This window comes from Malania oleifera, chromosome 12 (assembly GCF_029873635.1).
Source record: "Malania oleifera isolate guangnan ecotype guangnan chromosome 12, ASM2987363v1, whole genome shotgun sequence".
Taxonomy (NCBI): Eukaryota; Viridiplantae; Streptophyta; class Magnoliopsida; order Santalales; family Ximeniaceae; genus Malania; species Malania oleifera.
In genome coordinates, this window is record NC_080428.1 from 87,730,544 (window position 1) to 87,754,996 (window position 24,453).

General features: G+C 38.3%; 1 protein-coding gene across 1 annotated transcript; it reads left to right on the top strand.

Annotated features, from left to right (window-relative positions):
* Positions 1 to 3,538: 3,538 nt before the first annotated feature.
* Positions 3,539 to 20,922, top strand: LOC131144060 (zinc finger BED domain-containing protein RICESLEEPER 2-like). Its single transcript, XM_058092407.1, has 4 exons — positions 3,539 to 3,723; positions 18,724 to 20,266; positions 20,368 to 20,674; positions 20,819 to 20,922. Exons 1-4 carry the CDS (start codon positions 3,539 to 3,541, stop codon positions 20,920 to 20,922), a joined length of 2,139 nt encoding a protein of 712 aa, XP_057948390.1.
* Positions 20,923 to 24,453: the final 3,531 nt, after the last annotated feature.

The following is a 24,453-nucleotide window of genomic DNA, read 5'->3' on the forward strand; positions in this document are numbered from 1 at the left end:
AAGATAAGTATAAATAAAACATAATATATGAAATGTAATTTTAGTAATGATAGAAGGAATATTGGAGACAAAGTTAAACTTGATGATGAAGAAATAAATAGCACTTGTAGATTTCGATACCTTGGATCTATTATGCAAACTAAAGGAGAAATTGAAGATGATGTAATGCATTGAGTTAAAGTAGGTTGGGTAAAATAGAGAAGTGCTTCAAGTGTGTTTTGTGATCGTAGAATACCCTTAAAATTGAAAGAGAAGTTTTTTAGGATAGCTATAAGACCAGTTATGCTATATAGATCGGAATGTTGGGCAACGAAGAAACATAATATCCAAAAAGTAAAAGTTGCCGAGATAAGAATGCTTAGATGGATGAGTGGTATAACATTGAAAGATAAATTAAGGAATGAACATATTCGTGGTAAGTTAGGTGTAGCTCCTATAGAAGATAAGATAAGTGAGGGACGACTCAAATGGTATGGACACTTGCAACGTAGGCCTTATAGTGCACCTGTGAGGAAGAGTGACTTAGTTACTGTGGGGGGCAATACAAGGGGTAGGGGAAGACCTAAAATAACTTGAGAGGAGATAGTGAGTAAGGATTTAATATCCTTGAATCTATCAAAAGAAATGGTCCATGATCGCATAAATTGGTGGAAAAAGATTCATATAGCCGACCCCACTTAGTGGGACTAAGGCTTGATTTTGTTGTTGTTGTTGTTGCATGTTCATACTGGATTATTACATTGCTTGCAAACGTTTCAAGAGCATGGTAAAAATGGGAAAATATTCAAATTACATATGGTATGCTACCGAAATTTCGGTAAGACTTTTCCTAGAAAAGTATTAAATGCATGTAAAAATATTTTTGAAGTGAACATTTAGGGAAGATTGCATGCTCATGAACGTAGTGAAATTAATTCTTGATTACTATAAGTAACACATATCACTTATACATACAAATCGAGTTTTGCATAGGTCTTTTTTATGTCCCGAGCGTCGATCTAAATGGCAGGAAACTCAAACAGTAATCCGGTTACGGTATTGTTGTATATAGGGGGACATTATAACCAGACCAGCTGGTGTTAGTTATAGTATTCCGCCAGTTTGACCAATTCGAATTGGTCATAGGTGTAAATTAACTAAATTGTATATGAAGATTGATTACGCACCGAAACTGCGTAATTGGACGTTTAACCCGAGCTTTACAGTTTATATTTTTAATTAAATATCCAAAATTATCCAACATTTTAATAAAGTGCCAAAATCATCATTCTTGAACTTTATTGCACTATTTATGAAGTTTTGGTAATTTTTTGTCGCAGGAAAATTCCCAGGAACCAAAACCGACACCTGTCGTATTTCATGCATAACTTTTCCATCCAAGCACCGATCGAAACGATTCAAATTTTTGGAAAAATAGGAAAGGATCATCTACAACTTTTGTGTTTTGAGTTTTGTGAGATACGGGCTCCAGAAAAGTCAAATTTGTGATGAACAGAGAACAAAAAAATATAATAATTCGGGTCCTCTAAAGGGTCAAATCTCTAATCCGAGTCAGCTCTTTCCAAACGGGTCAAATCCAATTGGGTCGATTTAGCTCTAGTGGGTCATAGGGCTTCAAACCTCTTCTATTTATATATATATATATATATTTTTTTTTCCCTTTCTCTGGTGTTGGGCGCTGCCCCCAGCCGGCTGCACCATTCTCCCCATTCTTCTTCTTCTTCTTCTTCTTCTTTAGTTTGTTTTTTTTCTTTTCAATTCTACTTGCTCTTTCTCTTGTCTCTCTTCTTTGTTCTCTTTCCCTCTTTTCCTTCTTCTCTGTTTTTCCTCACACCAGCCCCTGCTCTCAACCTTCAGCAACAACCATCACCCGCAGTCCATCCCAGCAAGCAAGCCCCCATCTGCAGCTGGGGTAGCCCCTGTTTCAGCACTGCTGCATCTCTGTACGTTTAGCAGGTAGCAAACACAACAATAGAGCTCCTTTGCAACCTCCACACAGCAGCCACACCAGCTCCATCATAGCAGCTCCACACATCGGCCTTCCTCTGCAATCCTGCTGCGCAGCTTCTCCAAAAGCACCAGAACAACCACAAGCTGAGGGCCATCACAAGACAGCAAACCAGCAACCGTAGCCTCTGCTGAGAACACTCGAGAGCAACCATCATCCCTTGCAAATTTCTCTCTCTCTCTCTCTCTCTCTCTCTCTCTCTCTCTCTCTCTCTCTCTCTCTCTCTTATTTGCTTTTCTTTCTTTTATTTTTAAAATTGCAATTGAATATTTCTTTTCCTTCATTTAGTTATCTATTAGAGTTTTTGAAAAACTTGTTTGAATGAGTAATAATTAATTTTAATTTGTTTTAGTGAAGTTTAATTTTTATTTGTTTATGTTTCTCTTAATTAATGTTACCATTAGATTTGAAGAATTTAATTTAGTTTCTTTTATTTATTTATCGTTCGATTTAGTTAGGTTCCCTTTGTTAAAGTTCTTATTTTTATTTTTTGGTATCATTCAAAGTTTAGATTTTTGACGTGTTTGCATTTTTGTTTGAGTTCTTGGTTTGAATTATTGGTCCGTATTAAAGGTTTGATTGTTAGTGTGTGTGTGTTCGATTGAGTTTCCATTGCATGTTTTAATTCCTTATTCGTAGTTGCTATCTTTAATAATGCATGTTTAGGTATTTCCTTAAGAAAATTAGGATTTCCATATTTTTTTATTTAGTGAATGTTAGCTTTAGGGTTTTTAAATTACGTGTCATTTAATTCATCAAAAGTGAAATTGAACAATCTTGAAAAACCCCGAATCTGAACCAAGTTCAGTGCATTTTTGTTTTCAATTGAGAGAACATAAAATCTGAGATTAAACGCATTCATTGAGGAGACGATCTAGCCCTTAGGCTTAATATTACACGACGTAACTCCTATACTTGGGATAGCTTTCGAGCTGCTCATTTTTAAAGTGAGTCAAAGATATACAAATATTTGCATATTGATCCAAATCAATATGCATTGTGGGTGACCGCAAAATACCCTATGCGAGGGCATAATGATATAGTCCTCCATGAGGCTGTTCCCGTAACTGATGATTACGGTCTACACATTGTGTTGGATGCACACTGCGTAGGTACGACATATTTAACTGTGCAGTTATATATCGAAATCATTCCTTACATGGGCGTCATAGCAGATAGCCAGACGGGAACGTCTATTGAGCATGTGGTTGAGGCAGAGGAAGAAGGTATTGAACCATACACGAGTGCGGATGTTGGTGGGATGCCAATTGTGGATTTGAACGAATGTCCGGGATCATCATTCGATCCACAGACGTACAAAATACCTATTCTTCGCAGGGATGATCATGTAGTTTGCGAAGAAGTTCTAGCAGAAGGTCCAAGATCATTGTTCATCATTGCGAACAACGCGTTAGACAAGGGGATGAACATTAAGAATGATATTAATTTACAAAATGACATGTACAAGCAGGAAACGGGTGAAGGGATGAATGAGTTCCCCCATGATGTCAACCCACCCCCCCCGGTGAAATGAATGATGTCGCGTACAACGCTCAGTTTATGGACAAACCTCTTATGTACGGTCTAATTGACGTAGATGCTGTAGATTTGTCACGTGATGAGGAGCTTCCTATACGGGTGACTTGTTGTGATGAATCGTCTGAGTTGAGTAAGGGGATGCTATTCGAGTCGAATGATCAGTTGATAGTCACAGTGTGAATATACCACGCTCAAACGCACCATGACTTCCACATCGTGCAGTCTACCCCATTGTTATGGGTTGCAAGGTGTAAGGACTCTGATTGCGGATGGAGAGTGCATGCAATGTATTGGATGAAACACCGATTATTCGAAATCACCCAATATGGTGGTCCGCACACGTGTTTGAACGGACTTCTCTCGCAGGACCATAACCAGATCACGTCTGTTGAATTAGGTATAATCCCAAGAGGGGGGTGAATTGGGTATTTTAAAATTCGTTGAATCTATTTACCACTTAATCTCTACTTGTGTATTTAGCAATGAGTTATTATTACCCAATTAATTTTAGTTAGACACTAGTTTACATTTGAAAACATGGTATCTACAACTACAACATTCCTTTGGCGTACAAGCCAACGAGAAAATAAACAAATCTCATACACGCACGATGTACAAATCTATAAGACCATATTAAATAAGATATGCAGTTTCAGGACTTCCAAAATGTATAGTCTGAAGGTAGGTTGGAGCTTCAACTTTTCTAAACTATTAGGAGAAAAGAAACATATATATATGTCACGACCTGCTCATTTTTCCACTTTTTTTTTTTATAATGATAATATCAATAACACATTTCCCATATTCCGGTTCAGCAGGTCATAATCCACCTGGACCCGTGGATACTAGGGATATATTAGAATATACAGCAGAAGCTCTAGCAGTAGAAAGCATATAATTATATACATCTCATTATAATGTGCATTACAACATACCAGAGTCACTATACCACTGTATTTCTTTATATACATCCCAAAAATAAATCTAGGGACATTTCCCACAAAATCTAACTATCCCTACAAAAAGAAACTTACCCTTAAAAAATGGCAGATATCCAACACTAGGTCAGCGGGAATTTTCCCGCTCTTCTATCAGGGGCTCATGAAAAGTTTATAAGATTTAAAGGTGAGACACCTCTCAGTAAGGGAAATAAACTAATACCAGTGTGTGGCCACATGAGTATTTTGTGTTCTACATATATCATATATAACATATTCAATAATTGTTTTGTCAAATCTAGGAAAACATGTATCTATATCAAATCATGGCAGAACATACTGCATTTTCATAACATGTCTCATCTCATATCATAATAATAATCACATAAAAACATTCCTAGTAGGTTAGCTGGCTGTTGTCATGTATTACCCCCACATGACTGGGTTGTGCGGCCCGAAGGCGGGACTTGACAATGGTTGGCCGACCACTGCCAAGTCAAACAGTAGTCTATAGGTCCGATGGGTCTGCCAGACCTGGTCCGTACACCATGGGCAATCACAGCACACTTCTTTAATAACCACATCGACCATCCTCACACCACTCTGTATAGCGGCGTTAACACAAATATCATGATCACGAAGACCATTGACACATAGCAATGGTACCGTGCAAGTGCTAGCCTAGAGCAAGCCAACTAAGTTCTGATATCATATACATATACTAAAATCGTGATACATGAATATCTCATATCATTAATTATCAAATCAATCATATCATTTGCACATATACGTATATCATGAAAATCATCAGCCTATACGCCGGTATTACACATCTTATCATAGCTCGGCCCGTACGCCGGCAAATCATATAAAATCTCGGCCCGTACGCCGATTTTTCCATCATAAAAATCCATATCATCCACATTCCCAGAAAACAGTATTTCACAACATTTTTACTCATGCCACACAAATGGATTTTCACATATTCAACATACGATCATTTTCACAGTATTTTACAAATATAAATCATATATATATATATAAATATATTTATTTTTCCTGAAACCAGATGCTATATATATATATATATATATATATATATATATATACATGCATTTTCTCAAAACGAAACTAACTTAGTTTATCCCCTTATCTGATTCCTGGAAAGCCCCTAATAAAACTGCCTCGCACCCGCAGGGTTCCTAACTTAACACCCTAAAAATGAAAACTCCTAATATTAAAGTTCAGTATTTTCGTACGTACAACATTTTCTATAACTACCACTAAGTCAAATTCGGCTTAAAAGCCTTACCTTAACTTAGGAATGATTTCCTACGTTCCCAATTCAACACCCCTGGAAATGAAAACTCCTAATATTAAAGTTCAGTATTTTTAAGTGTATAACACTTTTCTCAACTGTCACAAATCTAAATATTGAGTAAAAGGCCTTACCCTAGCTTTGGGATGGTTTCCAACTTGCTTTCACCAATGATCGGCTCCAGCAAATTTGGAGAGAACTTCTCCAGGAGCGTCGTGGTGACTTCGGATTGTCGATCCGGTGAAGATCTGGCTCGAAATCGACGAAAGAAAGAGGGAGAACCAAAGAGGAGAGAGAGAGAAAGAGAGAAAGTTAGCTTCTTAGAGAAGCTTAAAAATCCAGATTTTTTTATTTATAGACAGGGGATTTCGTCAACGAGACATGTCACCTTGTCGACGAGTCCTTCATTAAATTCGTCGACGAGGCCCTGTATTCGTCGACGAAATTCAGGCTACCCCAGAACCTCTCTTGGTATTTTCTTGTCGACAAACCCCTATGTTCGTCAACGAATTTTCTGATGCACTCGTCAACAAGGCCCTATATTCGTTGACGAGTCCAGGCCATTTCCTTGAAATTATGGTTATCCCCCAAAATGCAATGCCGTCGACGAAGTCAATTGTCTCCTTCTATTTTTGGTTCCTATTTTCTCTCCCTCTTAATTATTCAAATTCCATTTTTTATTCGGGTTGTCACATTCTCCCCTCTTTATAAAATTTCGTCCTTGAAATTTACTATTTACGTAATTTACCATCCCTTAGGCAAAATGGTTTACTTATTTTATTACTTACCCTCACTTATGGCGGAGGAATACCGTGGTTACATTTAGAGTCCTGGGAGTTTACATATACAAAATAAAAAAAATTGTCCCCAAAACTAAAATGCTACACTATTTAAACCATTACATGTACATGCAAATTGGTTAATGTACCTGCAAAAGAAACTACTTAACCACTTACTTTTTATCCACTCATACCTCTTGAAATAAATGCGGATACCTCTGCTTCATCTGCTCCTTAGACTCCCAAAAAGCCTCTTCTACCGCATGATTCCTCCATAAAACTTTTACCTGAGAAATTTTTTTGTTACGTTGCTCCTGTACTTTCCTATCTAGAATCTGTACTGGTATCTCCTCATACACCAGTGAATCACTAAGCTTTAATTCATTGTAACTGATGATATGAGAAGGATCAGGGACGTATTTTCTCAACATAGCAACATGGAATACGTCGTGGATCTTGGATAATACAGGCAGTAAAACTAACAGTAGGCTACCGGTCCCACTTTATCTAGAATCTCCAATGGACCGATAAACCTAGGACTAAGTTTACCCTTCTTCCCAAATCGCATAACCCCTTTCAACGGAGCTATCTTCAAAAATACATGATTACCCACATCAAATTCCAAATTTTTGCAGCGATTATCCTTATAACTTTTCTGTCGGCTTTGAGCTGCACTGATATTGTCTCTAATAATTCGAACTTTATCACTCGCTTGCTGCACAAGCTCTGACCCCACTACTCGCTGCTCACCCACTTCATCCCAAAACAAAGGAGAACGACATCTCCTATCGTATAGAGCCTCGAATGGTGTCATGCCAATGTTAGACTGATAACTGTTATCATACGCAAACTCTACCAGTGGCATGAACTGAGTCCAGCTACCCCCAAAATCTAATACACATGCACGAAGCATATCCTCTAATGTCTGTATCGTCCTCTCAGTCTGTCCGTCTGACTGAGGATGGAACGTCGTACTAAACGATAACTTAGACCCCAGTGCCTCCTGCAAACTTTTCCAAAATCGTGACATGAATCATGGGTCTCGATCTGACACAATTGATACTGGCACCCCATGAGAACGAACTATCTCCTGAATGTAAATCTCCGCTAAATGGTTGAGGGAGTAGCTGATCTTGATAGGAATAAAGTGGGCAGTTGTTAGTTTTACCATGATCCCAAGAGGGGGGTGAATTGGTATTTTTAAAATTTAACCCCTAGGTATTCCTCCTAACGGCAGTATGTTCATAATCCTATGGTTAATCTAATGCGAATAATATAAATATATTAGAAATTAAATGAAGCAGTTTAATTAATTGCACAAGCACTAGAATGCAGTAAATAAAGCGTGACACGCAGATATGTTATCAAGGTTCAGCCAACTGCCTACGTCCCCGCCTTGGCTAACTAGCACAAGGATTATCACACTAACTTGCTCACTTAAACGGGTGGAGCGGCACCTATACAAACTAGGTCAAATTATCACAGGGCTGACCTCAACCTTAACCAGGTCAATTAGCACAGGGCTGACCTCAACCTTTACCAATCCTTACCGGGCTGGATTACCGCCCCCTCAGGCCACGCCTGGAATCTCTCAGATATACAAACAAAAGGTACAGTATAAGAGTGTTTTCACGTAAAGTAGATTTGTACCACAAATGCACACAATCACAAACACTACAGATGATTTAAAATGTAAGCTCAGTGTGGTCTAGATAATTCAACTCTCAAATATATTTTCTATCAGTGCTATACGTACGTGAGAGTGTCAACAAGCAATCTTTGTATTTCTAGATATTCTCAATCAAGAAGCTCAAACAAAGATATCATGCAATATTCAAATATCCCAAATAGCAGAATATGTCAATCACGTGAATAGTGTATATGCTTTGTTTGCAAGATGTATGTAATCTTTGTATTTCAGCAAATGATGTAGGCTCGAATGGATATTGCCATAAAGATTAATATAACACACACAAATATCTTTTCACAAATGTATGAATATGAATACCACAAGATATTTGAGTACTTTTGAAAATATTTTTGCAAGCCAAAAGTTAATACAAACCTCCTAAGCTATTGCAATGAGAATGCAACACTAGGAAGTTTAACACAAGTCTTCTTAGGGTAGGCTTATTAGAAAAGCCACCTAAGAATACTTAGGTTATGCTCTCAAAGAAAAATCGATTCAAATATACAACAAATGAGAGAGCAAACCTTCTAAGCAATACCACTCAATACACTTACAAATAATGTAGATAGATGAAGAAGGTAAGCTTGAGTGGATTTTGAAAGATTATGAGCAATGGGAAATATTTAGCTTGAGAGAGAAATTTTGATTTTGGTTTTTGCTAATCACTTCTTAATTCTCCCAAATGAAACAGTATATATAGACATCCCAAAATATTTGACTGTTGGGGACCTATTAGGGATTGTTGGAAAAGTTTAATGACACTTAAACCATTTTAACCTTGTTTAAAAATTATTTATCCGCGGTAAAAATTATGGCAACCCGAGAGGTCCGGTCGACACGATCAGTTTCGGTCGACCAAGACTCATACGGTTCTGTCGATCAGGGGACTTTTGAACTAAGGGCTCGGTCAACCAGAAGAGGGAGATTTTTTAATTTTTCGAGGTTCGGTCAACCAAGCCATTCTGAACTGGCTGGTTCGGTCGACCAGACAGTTGGGAATTCTCCTAAGGACCCTTCGGTTAACCAGGTAGTTGGAGTACAAAAAGGGTTGGTCGACCAGATGGTTAAATTTCTTACTCAGGGAGGTTTCAGTCGACCAGGGCCTTTTGAACTACCTGGTTCGGTCGACCAGGTGGTCAAAATGTTGACCAAAAAGGGTTTCGGTCGACCGGGGCTTTTTGAACTATTCTGGTTCGGTCGACCAGGGACTTGGTCAATTGTTGACCCAGGCCTGGTTTCAGTCGACCAAGCCAAAATGAATTGAATGTGCTGGTCGACCGAAAGTGCACCATGTGTGCATTTCGGTCCAATCTTGAAGCATATAAATCATATTCAAGTGCCTAACAAACAAATATGTATATGTGTGTGTTCTAGGATCACTTGGGGTCCAATTTGAAGACACCAAAAAAGCCTAATGTCGATCGACCGAAGGATACGCCCTAAGGTCATGCTAAGGTCATTTTGCATTATGATTTGATTTAAGCTTACAAGATAAACCATGCATGTGTTGTGTGTGCTTATTGGAAACCAAATGTCCTAATTACTATTACAGACCAAATAGACCACTAAATATATTACAACTGAAAATACGAACTGGTCTTCAAGCTTTGAGCTTTCTCGTGCCATTGATGATATGCTAATATGAACCTGCACATGAGTTAAATATTTATTAAATACAAGAGTATTTGTCATTATCAAAACCAAGCGTGACCTATAAGGTCAACAGCAGTCTTTGTCAAACGGTCAACAATCACCCAGATGGCATTCTGGCCATGTAACGCTGTCGGCAGTCCTAACACGAAGTCCATAGATATATGATCCCACTTCCACTCTGGGATAAATAATGGCTACAACTGCCCTGCCGGCCTCTAGTGCTCAGCCTTTACCTGCTGGCACGTCAAACACTGGGCTACATAATCAGCGATCTCTCTCTTCATACCACTCCACCAATACGACTATCGCAGATCTCTGTACATCTTCGTACTATCGGGATGAACCTTATACAAAGATCTGTGGGCCTCCTCTAGAATGGTCTTCCTGATCTCGATATCAGTAGGAACGCATAATCTGGAACGGAACCGCAAAGCTCCGTCATCTCCAATACTGAAATCCTCCCCCTTACCCATATGTACTCTGTTTATCACCTCTGCTAACTCTAGATCTTCCCTCTGGGCAGTTTTAATTCTCTCCTGCAGAGTAGGCTATACCATTAGGCTGGCAATACATACTGGGATATCACTCTCTACTAACTCTATGCCGAGTCTCTCTAGATCCATCATGATCGGATGTTGGATCCCCATAGCCGCCTACACCGGCTCCCTGGATTTCCTACTCAACGCATCAGCTACCACGTTCACTTTCCCCGAGTGATAACTGATGGTACAATCAAAATCCTTAATCAGCTCCAACCATCTTCTCTGCCTCATATTCAGTTCCTTCTGCGTAAAGAAATACTTTAAACTCTTGTGGTCATAGAAAATCTCACACTGCTCGCCGTACAGGTAATGCCTCCAAATTTCAGTGCGTGTACCACTATAGCCAATTCAAGATCATGTTTAAGGTAGTTCTTCTCATATTCTTTCAACTGCCTGGACGCATATGCCACTACCCTGCCATGCTGCATCAATACACACCCAAATCCTTTCAAGGACGCATCACTGTAGATAGTATAACCCTCGCCCCCAGATGGGATGATCAATACAGGCGCTGTGACTAATCTCTGTTTCAGCTCCTAAAAACTCTGCTCACAGCTGTCGTCCCACTCAAATCTAGCATTCTTCTTCGTCAGTTGTGTCAAAGGTCCTGACAAAGCTGAGAATCCCTCAACGAAATGACGGTAATAGCCAGCTAACCCCAAGAAACTCCTGATCTCCTGTACATTTGTCGGTCTAGCCCAATTCACTACTGCCTCAATCTTTCTAAGATCCACAGAAATACCGTCTTCAGATATAACATGCCTCAAGAACACGACCTTCTCAAGCCAAAATTCACAATTACTAAACTTGCCGTACAACTTCTTTTCACAAAGTGTCTGCAAAACCTGCCTCAAGTGCGTCTCACGCTCCTCATAGCTTCTCAAATAGACCAGTACATCATTAATAAACACAACAACAAACTAGTCTAGATACTGGTGGAAGACTCTGTTCATCAAGTCTATAAATATTGCAGGAGCATTCGTCAATCCAAACGGCATAACAAGAAACTCGTAATGCCCGTATCTGGTCCTGAAGGCCATCTTCGAGACGTCTTTTACTTTCACTTTCACCTGATGGTATCCGGATCTGAGGTCAATCTTCGAATACACCTGTGTACCCTGAAGCTGGTCAAACAAATCGTCAATACGGGGTAGAGGATACTTGTTCTTGATTGTCACTTTATTAATCTCTCTATAATCTATACACATCCTCATGGTCCCGTCTTTCTTCTTCACGAATAAAATTGGAGCTCCCCACGGGGATACACTGGGTCGTATGAAACCCTTATCAAGCAGATCTTGCAACTGATTCTTCAATTCTACCAATTCTACTGGAGCCATTCGATTAGGTACTTTAGAAATCGGCGCTGTACCAGGAAGTAGATCAATATAAAAATCTACCTCACGGTCGGGTGGCAAGCCTGGTAATTCACCTGGGAAAACATCTGTAAACTCCTTTACTACAGGCATGCTAACAAGTTTCGACTCATTCTTTGACATCTCTTTCACCACCGCCACAAACCCATGACATCCACTTAGCAATAGTCTTCTGGCTTGAATAGCTGAAATTAGCTGAGGCGGGGATTGCACTCCCGACCCTACGAACTTGAATTCTGCTTTCCGTAGAGATCTAAATATCACTTCTCGTGCTCGGTAATCTATGCTGGAAAAATTAGCTGCAAGCCAATCCATACCAAATATAACATCAAACCCGTGCATGTCTAGCACTATTAGATCGGCAGACAAAGTCTTTCCTTGAATATCAACTGGACAACCTTGTAGCACCCTACTACACCTCACTACCGACCCCGTCGGTGTAGATACCAACAATTCAATATCTAATGATCGTGTTTTAGCCCCACATAATTGAACACACCCCAATGACACGAACAAGTGTGTAGCCCCAGAATCAAACAAAGCAATAATTTTAAAAGAAAGCATAATGACTGAAACACCCCGAACCCTTAAACCCGGGCCTGGTACATTATACTTGATCATATCCCTGATAAATCATGATCCATAACATATGCAGCGGAAAATATAAACAAAATCTCCATATAACATAACACCAGAGTTTACTAATTCTAACTGTAATCCATATTAAATCATCAAACACCTACATTTCCATAAATCTACATAACTCCCAAAATAATTCAGTATTTTCATAATCATTCCTTACTCAATAGTCTTAAAACATAAAGACATAAAACTTAAATATTTACTTTACCCTTTTTCTTATATCTCCCAATAATGCTATAAAAACCTTGAGCTCTTTAAGCTCGATCTCGAAGAAATCCTGAAAACAAAAATAAATTCATATTTAGGCGAGACACATCTCAGTAAGGGAAAAAACAATATATTAAAGCAGTGTGTGGCCAACATGAGTTTATTTATAACATAAGATTTAACATTTGAAAATCCTTAACATCATTTCTGAAATCATTCCCTAATCCTAATCAAACACATGCAAATGTTTAACCCACGAGATTACCCAAGGATAGGGGTGATTACCCGCCCATATAAGTAACACCCCTCTGCTCTTGTACATTTAGCAACCCGAAGCTCACGATTTAAGCATACCAGGGCACTTACCTTACTCAATAAGCCCTCAAATGTTAAACTGATCTCATACTCACGCGTTCAATAATAGTTTATCAGCAAAGGCCCTAAGGATGGGGAAATCTACCTGCCTATACAAGTAGGTTCCCTCTGCCCTAATACGTTATGCGGCTACTGCCACATCTGTAACTACCAGTGCACTCGCTTTACTCAGCAAGCAATCAGGTGAAAGGTACGCCTCGCCCAATCATAACATGTTTTACGTACATACATACTTCTAATATCATAATACATCATTCTTTTCTGTCATTATACATTTATGCACATTCATTCCTGTTCATAACTTAACTTTGCATTTCATTTCACTTTAAGTGACTCTTTCCCATTTACATCATTTACCTTTGTCATTTCATTTCATTGTCATTTCATCGTCATTTCATTGCATAACATTTCATTTCATTACTTCGTACTACAGCTGGTCTTTAACCATCATCAATTAGTCTACGTAGAAACGTGCTAGATCTGCTAATACTGCTCCTTTTAGCTGTCATCAGTTAGTCTACACAGAAGTGTGCTAGATCTGCTAACATGACTGTCTTTCAGTTGTCTTACATTTACATGGTTGCATTTAACATATATAGGCAATATTATCCATATCATATTTTATTTTTATTGTTTTACTTACTTAGCCTGCATCTCATACATTTAACATATATTTGCACAGAATCTCATGCCACACAATTTTGCAATAAAATTCATACACTACCTGTAAAATAAGCCAACCAACATTTAATGTTTATATACTAAAAATACCTTTCATTTCTTACTTAATTATCCTTAAAATATTTCTTACTTTCATCAGTTCATTTTCGCATATACATATCTAATAAACAACCCTAAACTCGAAGGAAATATAATTTAAACAGTTGGTATTTTACCCATACCGAAACATATACACGTACATATAACACAATTTATTTTTCCATTAAATTCATAAAAATTCTGATTTAATATATATTTTTCCCGTTACCTAGTTTCTTAAATTACGCCAACAGGGACTCCGAAAAATACCTACAGCCCTCACCCGAACCCTGAAATTAAATTCCTAATTCCAATAAATTATTCCTGAATAAAATAATAATTTAATACTTCATAGGGCCATAATTCCTAAATAAATAAAAATATCCTTAAATTTAACCAAATTGCCAAATTTCCCAAATCTCACTCTCGCTTTGGAGTAGGGTCTAGAAAATTCCAATTGATAAATTACCTATGTCAAAATGATGGTGACGACGACTAGGACCTCGTGGTGGTGTTCGTTCGTCGATTTAACCACATATTAATGGCAAAATTAAAAAAATGGGGAAAAATTACTTTTCCCTAAGAGCAGTGTCTAAACCATTCCCATGAAAAATATGCTCCAGTACAAATGTCGGCAGCGGAACCAGGATTCCAACGGCACCTTCCGTTTCCCGATCCGTCGCAAACTCACCGAGTAATTGAGAGAAGGAGAGAGACGGAGACGGACGCAGGAAAAAATAAAAAAAATTCAGGGGGGGGGGGTGCAGTTCTTCTTACTTTAACTTATCCTTTATCATATATATATATATATATATATATATATATCTTATCATATATATATTATATATATATATTATAATAACTTATTTATATATATTATTCTAATTAGTTTTTTTTAAATCCAATGTAAAAATAATTAATTTAATAACTAATTATTTAATTCACCTTAATTTAATTTAATTTCTTTAATTTTTAATTTTTTTTCTTTTTCCCACGCTATTCCTTTTATATATTTATCTGTTATTTTATTTATTTATTATTATTAATTTTTTCAAGTTATTTTAATCATTTTAAATTTTCGGGTCTTTACAATGACCATACCTGTCACCACGTCACCTGACGTCTCAGCCTCACCCGACGTCAGAGTAAACACCCTGACTGGAGTTGTATTCCTCTACTAGCCCCCACGTGACGCCTGATAACCTCCCCGATATGATCTACAAGCTGGAACTGCATCTGGTGGGGTAGGGCAGTCTCGTACCATATGCCCCGGTTTACCGCAGCGATAGCACACCAGAACTGCATCTGGTGGGGTAGGACAATCTCGCACCACATGCCTCGATCTACCGCAGCGATAGCACACTACACCACCAGCTCGACACTCTCCCCAGTGCCTCCTACCACAAGTTTGATAGACTGGAGGACCCTGCCCTGCTTGCACCTCGCATCCTCCTGTCTCCTCTCTCCGTCCTCTGCCATGGTTTCCTCTCCTCCACTGACTCGGTCTATAACCCTGCTGGTAGCCTGTAGATGCAGATCTCTTCCTCTGTCCCTACTCCTCTGCATCAAGACGCTCACCAATCTCTGCCAAAGCCGCCCTGTCGACTAACTTAGCAAAGTCCTGGATTCGCAGTTCCACTACCTACTTGAATATACTCCGCCTTAAGCCTCTCTCAAACTGCCTCGCCTTCCTCGCCTCATCAGGAACAATATACGGGGCGAAACGAGAGAGCTCGATAAAACGTACTGCATACTGCTGGACGAATAACTGTCACTACTTCAAACTCAGGAACTCTTCTACCTTAGCCTCCCTGATAGTGGCTGGAAAATACCTATCAAGGAACAAATCTTTAAACCGATCCCATGACATGGCTATCGGAGTCACCCTCTACTGCTCTAGCAGTCTCACTACAGTCCACCACCTCTCAGCCTCTCCTATCAGTCTATAGGTGGCAAAGAGGACCCCCTGTTCCTCAGTACACTATAGTACAACCAAGATCTTCTCAATCTTTTGCATCCAGTTCTCAACGGCTACAGGATCAACTCCGCCTGAGAACGCTGGAGGATTCATCTTTGTGAACTTCTCTATGGTGCACCCATGGCCTACAGATGGACCACTCTGCTCCCTCGAGCTCCTAGCGATCTCAGCCATAACCTGCTAAGTCACGCTACGTAATACCGCGTCAGAGTCGATCCCAGTAGAACCCGAAGGCCCTGTTCCATCACTGCCACTGGCATAGGCACTATTTCCTCTTGGATCCATCCTTGAAACAACAAACACGACTCAGAAATCCTATCCTCATATTTTACCCACTTATCTCAACATTTCCAACTCATTTCTAATCCCCTGTCCTACATTCTAGGAACACAACCCGACAATAGCTTACTATGGTTTTCCTGAAATCGTCACCCCAAGAAAAATACAGAAACTACCATGGAAGTCCTGCTTCTAGACTATAGAACAAAACCTCAAATCATTTCCTAAACTCTGATATTGTTTCTGCTGCATTCTAAAGTCTACAGAACCTAGCAACTTAGGCTCTGATACCAAGCTGTCACGACCTGCTCATTTTTCCACATTTTTTTTTTTGTATAATGATAATATCAATAGCACATTTCCCATATTCCAGTTCAGTAGGTCACAATCCACTTAGACCCGTGGGTACCAGAAATATATCAGAACATACAGCAGAAGCCCTAACAGCAGAAAGCATATAATCATATACATCTTATCATAATGTGCATTACAACATACTAGAGTCACTATACCACTGTATTTCTTTATATACATCCCAAAAATAAATCTAGGGACATTTTCCACAAAATCTAACTATCCCTACAAAAAGAAACTTACCCTTAAAAAATGGCAGATATCCAACACTAGGTCAGCGGGGCTTTTCCCGCTCTTCTATCAGGGGCTCCTGAAAAGTTTATAAGATTTAGGGGTGAGACACCTCTCAGTAAGGGAAATAAACTAATACCAGTGTGTGGCCACATGAGTATTTTGTGTTCTACATATATCATATATAACATATTCAATAACTGTTTTGTCAAATCTGGGAAAACATGTAAATATATCAAATCATGGCAGAACATACTGCATTTTCATAACATATCTCACCTCATATCATAATAATAATAACATAAAAACATTCCTGGTAGGTTAGCTGGCTGTTGTCATGTATTACCCCCACATGACTGGGTTGTGTGGCCCGAAGGCAGGACCTGACAATGGTTGGCCGACCACTGCCAAGTGAAACAGTAGTCTGTAGGTCCGATGGGTCTGCCAGACCTGGTCCGTACACTAGGGGGGATCACAGCACACTTATTTAATAACCACATAAATCATCCAATCTCACACCACTTCGTACAGTGGTGTTAACACAAATATCATGATCACAAAGACCATTTACACATAGCAACGATACCGTGCAAGTGCTAGCCTAGACCAAGCCAACCAAGTTCTAATATCATATACATATACTAAAATCGTGATACATGAATATCTCATATCATTAATTATCAAATCAATCATATCATTTGCACATATACGTATATCATGAAAATCATCGGCCCGTACGCCGGTATTACACATTTTATCATAGCTCGACCCGTACGCTGGTAAATCACATCCACATAGCACGGCTCGTACGCCGGCAAATCACAGTCACATAGCTAGGCCTCGCAAAACGGGTAATGACCTGTCGGGTCACCCGGATCCGCCCGTTTAAAACAGGTTCGGATTTGAAGAAGTTAACCCATTTAATATTTGGGCGGGTCACGGGTTAACCCGTTTATAAACGGGTTATCCGGGTTTGGGTGGGTCACCCGGCGGGTGACCCATTTTTTTGAATCCCTAATGGCTTTAGCTAATTTCCAGCGCCAGCCCAGCTTCAGCTTGCCTTCAGCCTTCACTTCAGAGACTCACGCTACAGCCTGCTGCACGCTGCACTGCAGTCATGACTTCACGCACATGGCAGATGCCTTCGGCCGCCCTTCAGTCTCGGCCTCTCCTGAGTCTCCTCAGTCCTCATCTCTGACCTCTCAACTCTCAACTCTCACTCTCTCAAATCTCATTCTCTCCTCTCCTCTACTCTAGATCTGGTGCGCTGCAACGTGCCGGACGGCCCCGAGTCCCGACCTGTCCTCTCCTGAGTCTCCTATCCTCTCCTCTGGTGTGCTGGTACTTCCCGGACCTGCCGGTGCTGTGAGTTGCTCGAGTTGTCGCCTCCAGGTCTCCTCCAGGCTCCACGGACCAGTGACCACAGCGACTGTCAGTTAGTGTATCAGCTCCAAAGGTGAGTTGCAGAGGTGAGTCAAGATTTTTTTATTTTTTAGGGTCTTTGTATGACTGTATCTGTTAGACTTGTTATTGCCTTACTTACTTATTTATTGGCTTGTTGGCTGTTGGGTTTCATGGATGATGCCATGATGGATTTGTGATGAATAAATAGATTTGTGATGAATAAATAGTACATAAATAAATAGTACATAAATAAAATAAATTAAGAAAACAAGAAGAATCCTACCATGTTCAGAAGCTAAGTAGAATGAAAATCAAGTAATAATAAAAGAAATTTTTATAATAATGCTTTTTGTGTTTCCCCTACAGAAAATAAAAAAATAATTTGTTGTCACACACACACACACCCAATAACAGATTTGTGTTTATTGTTTAAATATTTCATTATTTTGTTTATTTTATTATTTTTCGGAGTCTTAGCTATTTTTCTTTGTTAGGGAATTAGTCTGGTGCGAAAGCCCAAGACACCCAGCGTATCCAAAAAATTATTCTTTGTTAGGGATAATACAAATTGCAAATAATGGATACCATAAACTTTGATTTTGATGATGAGTGTAATATTACTCCATCTTCAGATAAATCTGAAAAGAACAGTTCTTCTATCAATGATGGCACTAACAAAAAGAGACAACGTAGAAAGACATCAGCTGCTTGGGATGAATTCTATTTGTTACCTATAGATGTTGATGGAAAACAGAAGGCAAAATGTAAAAAATGTGGGGCTGAATATGTTGCTAATGCTTCAACCCATGGGACGGCAAATTTGAGACGCCACATTAATAATTGTCCATTACGTGATAACTATGATGTGAAGCAGATGCACATGGATTATGGAACCAAACTTCATGCGAAAAAAATTGAGCAAGATGTTTATCGTGAGAAGATGGCAATTGCTGTAATAAAACATTGTTATACTTTTTCATGGGTTGAGCATGAAGGAAATCGAGATGTGCATAAATATCTTAATCCTGATGTTAAACCAATTGCTAGGAACACTGCTAAAGCTGATGTATTGAAAATACATAAAAGGGAGAAGGAGAAACTTAAACTTACACTACAGAGTGCTTTTGGTAGAGTGTGTTTGACTTCTGATTGTTGGTCTTCTCCTACGACTGAAGGATATTTATGCATTACAGTTCATTTTGTGGATGAAAATTGGATATTGCATAGTAAGATTATTAACTTTTCTCACATGCCACCCCCACATTCAGGAGTTGCTTTGTTAGAAAAAACATTTAGTGTATTGAAGGAATGGGGTATTGATAGGAAGATATTTTCCATCACATTGGATAATGCAACTGCTAATGATAGTATGCAAGATATTCTTTCAAGTCAATTGTCTTTGCAAGCACCTTTAGTAAGTGGCGGTGAATATTTTCATGTAAGGTGTTGTGCTCATATTTTGAATCTTATTGTTCAAGAAGGTTTAAAAGTGATTGAACGTGTTGTGTATAACATTAGGGAAAGTGTCAAGTACATTGAGGGTTCAGAAGGAAGAAAACTTAAGTTTGAAGAGTGCATTAAACGAGTTGGTATACTTGCTTCAATCAGTTTGCGCTTGGATGTACCAACTAGGTGGAATTCAACTTTCATGATGATAGAAAGTGCACTCATATATCGACGGGCTTTAATTCATTATGCTTTACTTGATGCAAATTATAAGTATTGTCCGTCAAATGAAGAGTGGAATAGAGCTGAGGTCATTTGCAATTTCTTGAAGCCATTTTACGACATGACAAAACTCTTCTTGGGTTCGGATTATCCTACATCTAATTTGTATTTTTCAAATATATGGAAAATTCAATTGCATTTACTTGAAACAATGGAAAATTCGGACTGCATTGTTAATGGTATGGCTGCAAAAATGAAAGAGAAGTTCGATAAATATTGGAAGTGTTATAGTGTTGTTTTGGCATTTGCAATTGTTCTTGATCCTTGTTACAAGCTTCAATTTGTCGAGTTTTGTTACTCAAAGATTGATTCATCCACTTCTCGGCAAAAGTTAAATCTCCTTCGTCAAAAGTTGTACTCTTTATTCCAAGATTATGCAAACAAATCAAAAAATTCTTTGGAATCTACTGCTCCATCTACTGGGGGTACTGGTGGTAGTGACAATCTCATTAGAGATGAGCTTTCGGTAACTTCATTTATATTTTCTAATTTTTCATTTCTTATTTTATATATTATTTTTAGCTGTTATATTTATATTGTTTGTTTTTCTATTCTAATATATGACAGGAATTTGAATTTTATGAAAGCCAATATTGTGCTACTACAGAAAAATCTCAGTTAGATTTATATTTGGAAGAGCCTAGGCTAAATCGTGTGGAACATGCTGAAATGGATATATTGCGGTATTGGAAAGATAATCGATTTCGATATCCTGATTTATCTCTTATGGCGCGTGATGTACTTACTATTCCTATCACAAGCGTTGCATCAGAATCTGCATTCAGCATTGGAGCCCAGGTTCTTAACAAATATCGAAGATCACTTTTGCCGGAAAATGCAGGAGCATTGATAACAACTCGAAATTGGTTGTTTGGTTACACAAGTATGCATTTTTTTTTTTTTTTGAGTTCTTCCAATATTATTTCAATAATTTCAATACTTACATTTTATTTACTTTCATATCCTTTGTCAATTGTTATTGTTTCTTGTTTGTTATCTATTGATTTTGTCATTGCAGTGGATCCAAGTGAAAAAAGAGAAGAAGCTGAACAATTAGAAGTCAAATTTGAAAATCTTTTGATTAATGATTTGGGAGAAGCTTCGACAAACAATCATGGCTAATTAAGTTTTTTTATTATCTTTTGAAAATTGTAATCTTGTGAATTTTTATGGAACTCATTTAAATTTGGTTTTGTTTCTAAATATTTAACTGTTATATTTTTTAAGATTATGTTTTGATTGTGGAACTTGAATATTTGATTCATGTGTTATGCATAATGCATGAATTAAAAAAATATGAATGATGAATGAACTTATTAAATATTTTACATTTAGCTCTATATGTAAATATTACGGGACTCATTTAAATTTAGATTTATATATAAATATTTTATGCATGTATTATGCATGTATTATTTTTTTAATTTTACATTTTAAAAAAAATTGTATTCATTAAAGGGATGTATTATTTTTTACATTTTATGTTTTTTTCATTTAGAAATTAATAAATAAAATGCAGTTTTTTTTTTAAAAAAATATCATTTATATGAAAATTTTAAAAATTTTAAAATAAAAAATATATATTTTTAAACGGGTGACCCGTTACCCGCCCGTTTATTAAATGGGCGGGTTAGGGTTGACATGTGTGTGATCCATTTAACATTGGCCCGTTTATGACCCGCCCGTTTATGACCCGGCCCGTTAGTGACCCCCCCAAACCCGGCCCGCCCACTCGTTTTGCCAGGCCTACACATAGCATAGCCCGTACGCCGACAAATCACATCCACATAACACAGCCCATACGCCGGCAAATCATATAAAATCTCAGCCCGTACGCCAATTTTTCCATCATAAAAATCCATATCATCCACATTCCTAGAAAATAGTATTTCACAACATTTTTACTCATGCCACACAAATGGATTTTCACATATTCAACATACGATCATTTTCACAGTATTTTACAAATATAAATCATATATATATATATATATATAAATATATTTATTTTTCCTGAAACCAGATGCTATATATACATATACATGCATTTTCTCAAAACAAAACTAGCTTAGTTTATCCCCTTACCTGATTCCTGAAAAGCCCCTAGTAAAACTGCCCTGCACCCACAGGGTTCCTAACTCAACACCCTGAAAATGAAAACTCCCAGTATTAAAGTTCAGTATTTTTGTCCGTACAACATTTTCTATAACTACCACTAAGTCAAATTCGGCTTAAAAGCTTTACCTCAACTTAGGGATGATTTCGTACGTTTCCAATTCAACACCCCTGGAAATGAAAACTTCAAATATTAAAGTTCAGTATTTCTAAGTGTATAACACTTTTCTCAACTGTCACAAATCCAAATATTGAGTAAAAGGCCTTACCTTGGATTTGGGATGGTTTCCAACTTGCTTCCACCGACGATCCGCTCCAACAGATTTGGAGAGAACTTCCCCAGGAGTGTCGTGGTGACTTCGGATTGTCGATCCGACGAAGATCTAGCCTGAAATCGACGAAAGAAAGAGGGAGAACCGAAGAGGAGAGAGAGAGAGAGAGAGTTAGCTTCTTAGAGAAGCTTAAAAATCCGGATTTTTCTATTTATAGACAGGGAATTTCGTCGACGAGACATGTCACCTCGTCGACGAGTCTTTCATTAAATTCGTCGACGAAATTCAGGCTGCCCCAGAACATCTCTCGGTATTTTCTCGTCGACGAAGCCTTGTGTTCGTCGATGAATTTTCTGATGCACTCGTCGACGAGGCCTTGTATTCGTCGACGAGTCCTAGCCATTTCCTTGAAATTATGGTTATCCCCCAAAATGCAATGTCGTCAACGAAGTTGACTGTCTCCTTCTGTTTTTGGTTCCTATTTTCTCTCCCTCTTAATTATTCAAATTTCATTTTTTATTCGGGTTGTCACAATATAAGTGCTAAAAATGACAAATAAAATAAGATCAAAGTTGAATGTAATTACCTCAACAAGACGGATCAAGCACCCAGAAAATGCTCTGATCAAAGCCACTGCTGATGATGTGACGTCCCGATTTTCGTACATATTTTTTTTCCTCAATGGTATATAAATAATCACACATCATCCATAACATTCACAAATCGGCCACGTCAACAATCCTACTATCATTCATACAACCCGACCCGCATTGGGTACCGGGTAAAAAGTTATTTTATTTATTCAACCTAACAACGAAAGACAATATATTTATAACATTCATAATACAATATCAAGAGTATTAACATACATATTTACATAATATTATCTCATCCCCAAAAACAATACAACCCTAAGGAATCACACCTCCCTAGTCCAAACTCACCCTGTATATTAGGGTTCCAACTCCTTATGATCACAGAGCCCTATCACCTGGCCTATCTCTGTTTCTTGAAAAATTTAGATAAATTGGGTGAGACACATCTCAGTAAGAAGGAAAAAATTATTTAAAATGTGTGGACATATAAGTTCAATTATAATACACTTTACTTTTCAAATCATCGTTTCATCTGAAAAAATACACTAATATACACATTCTCATAATCATATAGATATACAATACAAACTTTTATAAACTTTAAAATCATTTCTCAAATTCAATAATTTCCAACACATATTTACCCTGAAGTTCCTAAGAATAGGGAAGGTTACCCGCACATACAGGTAGCTTTCCTCTGCCCTAACACATTATGCAGTCAGGAATGGCTACATCTGATACCTATCAGGGCACTCACCTTACTCAGTAAGCCCTTAGGCGGAGAGTTTCACTTCGCCTCAATTATTTATTTTATAAAACACACACTCTTTCATTTCTTATAATCATTTCCCATTTTCACTAATTACATATCTATGTATACATAAATTCACATTTGTGTACTTTACATAATACATTAGATCACATACTTCCCATTCTCAACATATTCACGATTTTCATATTGAGCATACCTCCCCAACAGCATCAGTAGGAATCTCACACACACACACAGTCTCCATACTGAGCATACCTCCCTAACGGCATTAGTAGGAACTTCACACACACACACATAGTCTCCATACTAAACATACCTCCCCAACGACATCAGTAAGGATTTCACACACACACACATAGTCTCCATACTGAGCATACCTCCCCAACGGTATCAGTAGGGACTTCACACACACACACACACAGTCTCCATACTGAGCATACCTCCCCAACGGCATCAATAGGGACTTCACATGCACACAGTCTCCATACTGAGCATATCTCTCCAACGGCATTAATAGAGATTTCACACACACACACACACACAGAGTCTCCATATTGAGCATACCTTCCCAACGGCATTAGTAGGGACTTCACATACACACATAGTCTCCATACTGAGCATACCTCCCCAACGGCATCAGTAGGAACTTCACACACAATTTCCATATTGAGCATACCTCCCTAACGACGTTACTAGAAACTTCATAACACAATTTCCATACTGAACATACCTCCCCAATGACATCAGTAGGAACTTCACAACACAATTTCCATACTGAGCATACCTCCCCAACGGCATCAGTAAGAACTTTATACACACAATCTCCCTACTGAGCATACCTCCCTAACGACATCGGTAGGAAAGGAATACCACCCACCCGCAATTATTGTGCGGTATT

Coding starts and splice junctions, on each gene's coding strand:
- LOC131144060 (XM_058092407.1), top strand. CDS start 3,539: ATGAATGATGTCGCGTACAACGCTCAGTTTATGGACAAACCTCTTATG. Junction 3,724..18,723: donor GATCAGTTGATAGTCACAGT/GTGAATATACCA, acceptor TGAAAAGAACAG/TTCTTCTATCAATGATGGCA. Junction 20,675..20,818: donor AACTCGAAATTGGTTGTTTG/GTTACACAAGTA, acceptor TTGTCATTGCAG/TGGATCCAAGTGAAAAAAGA.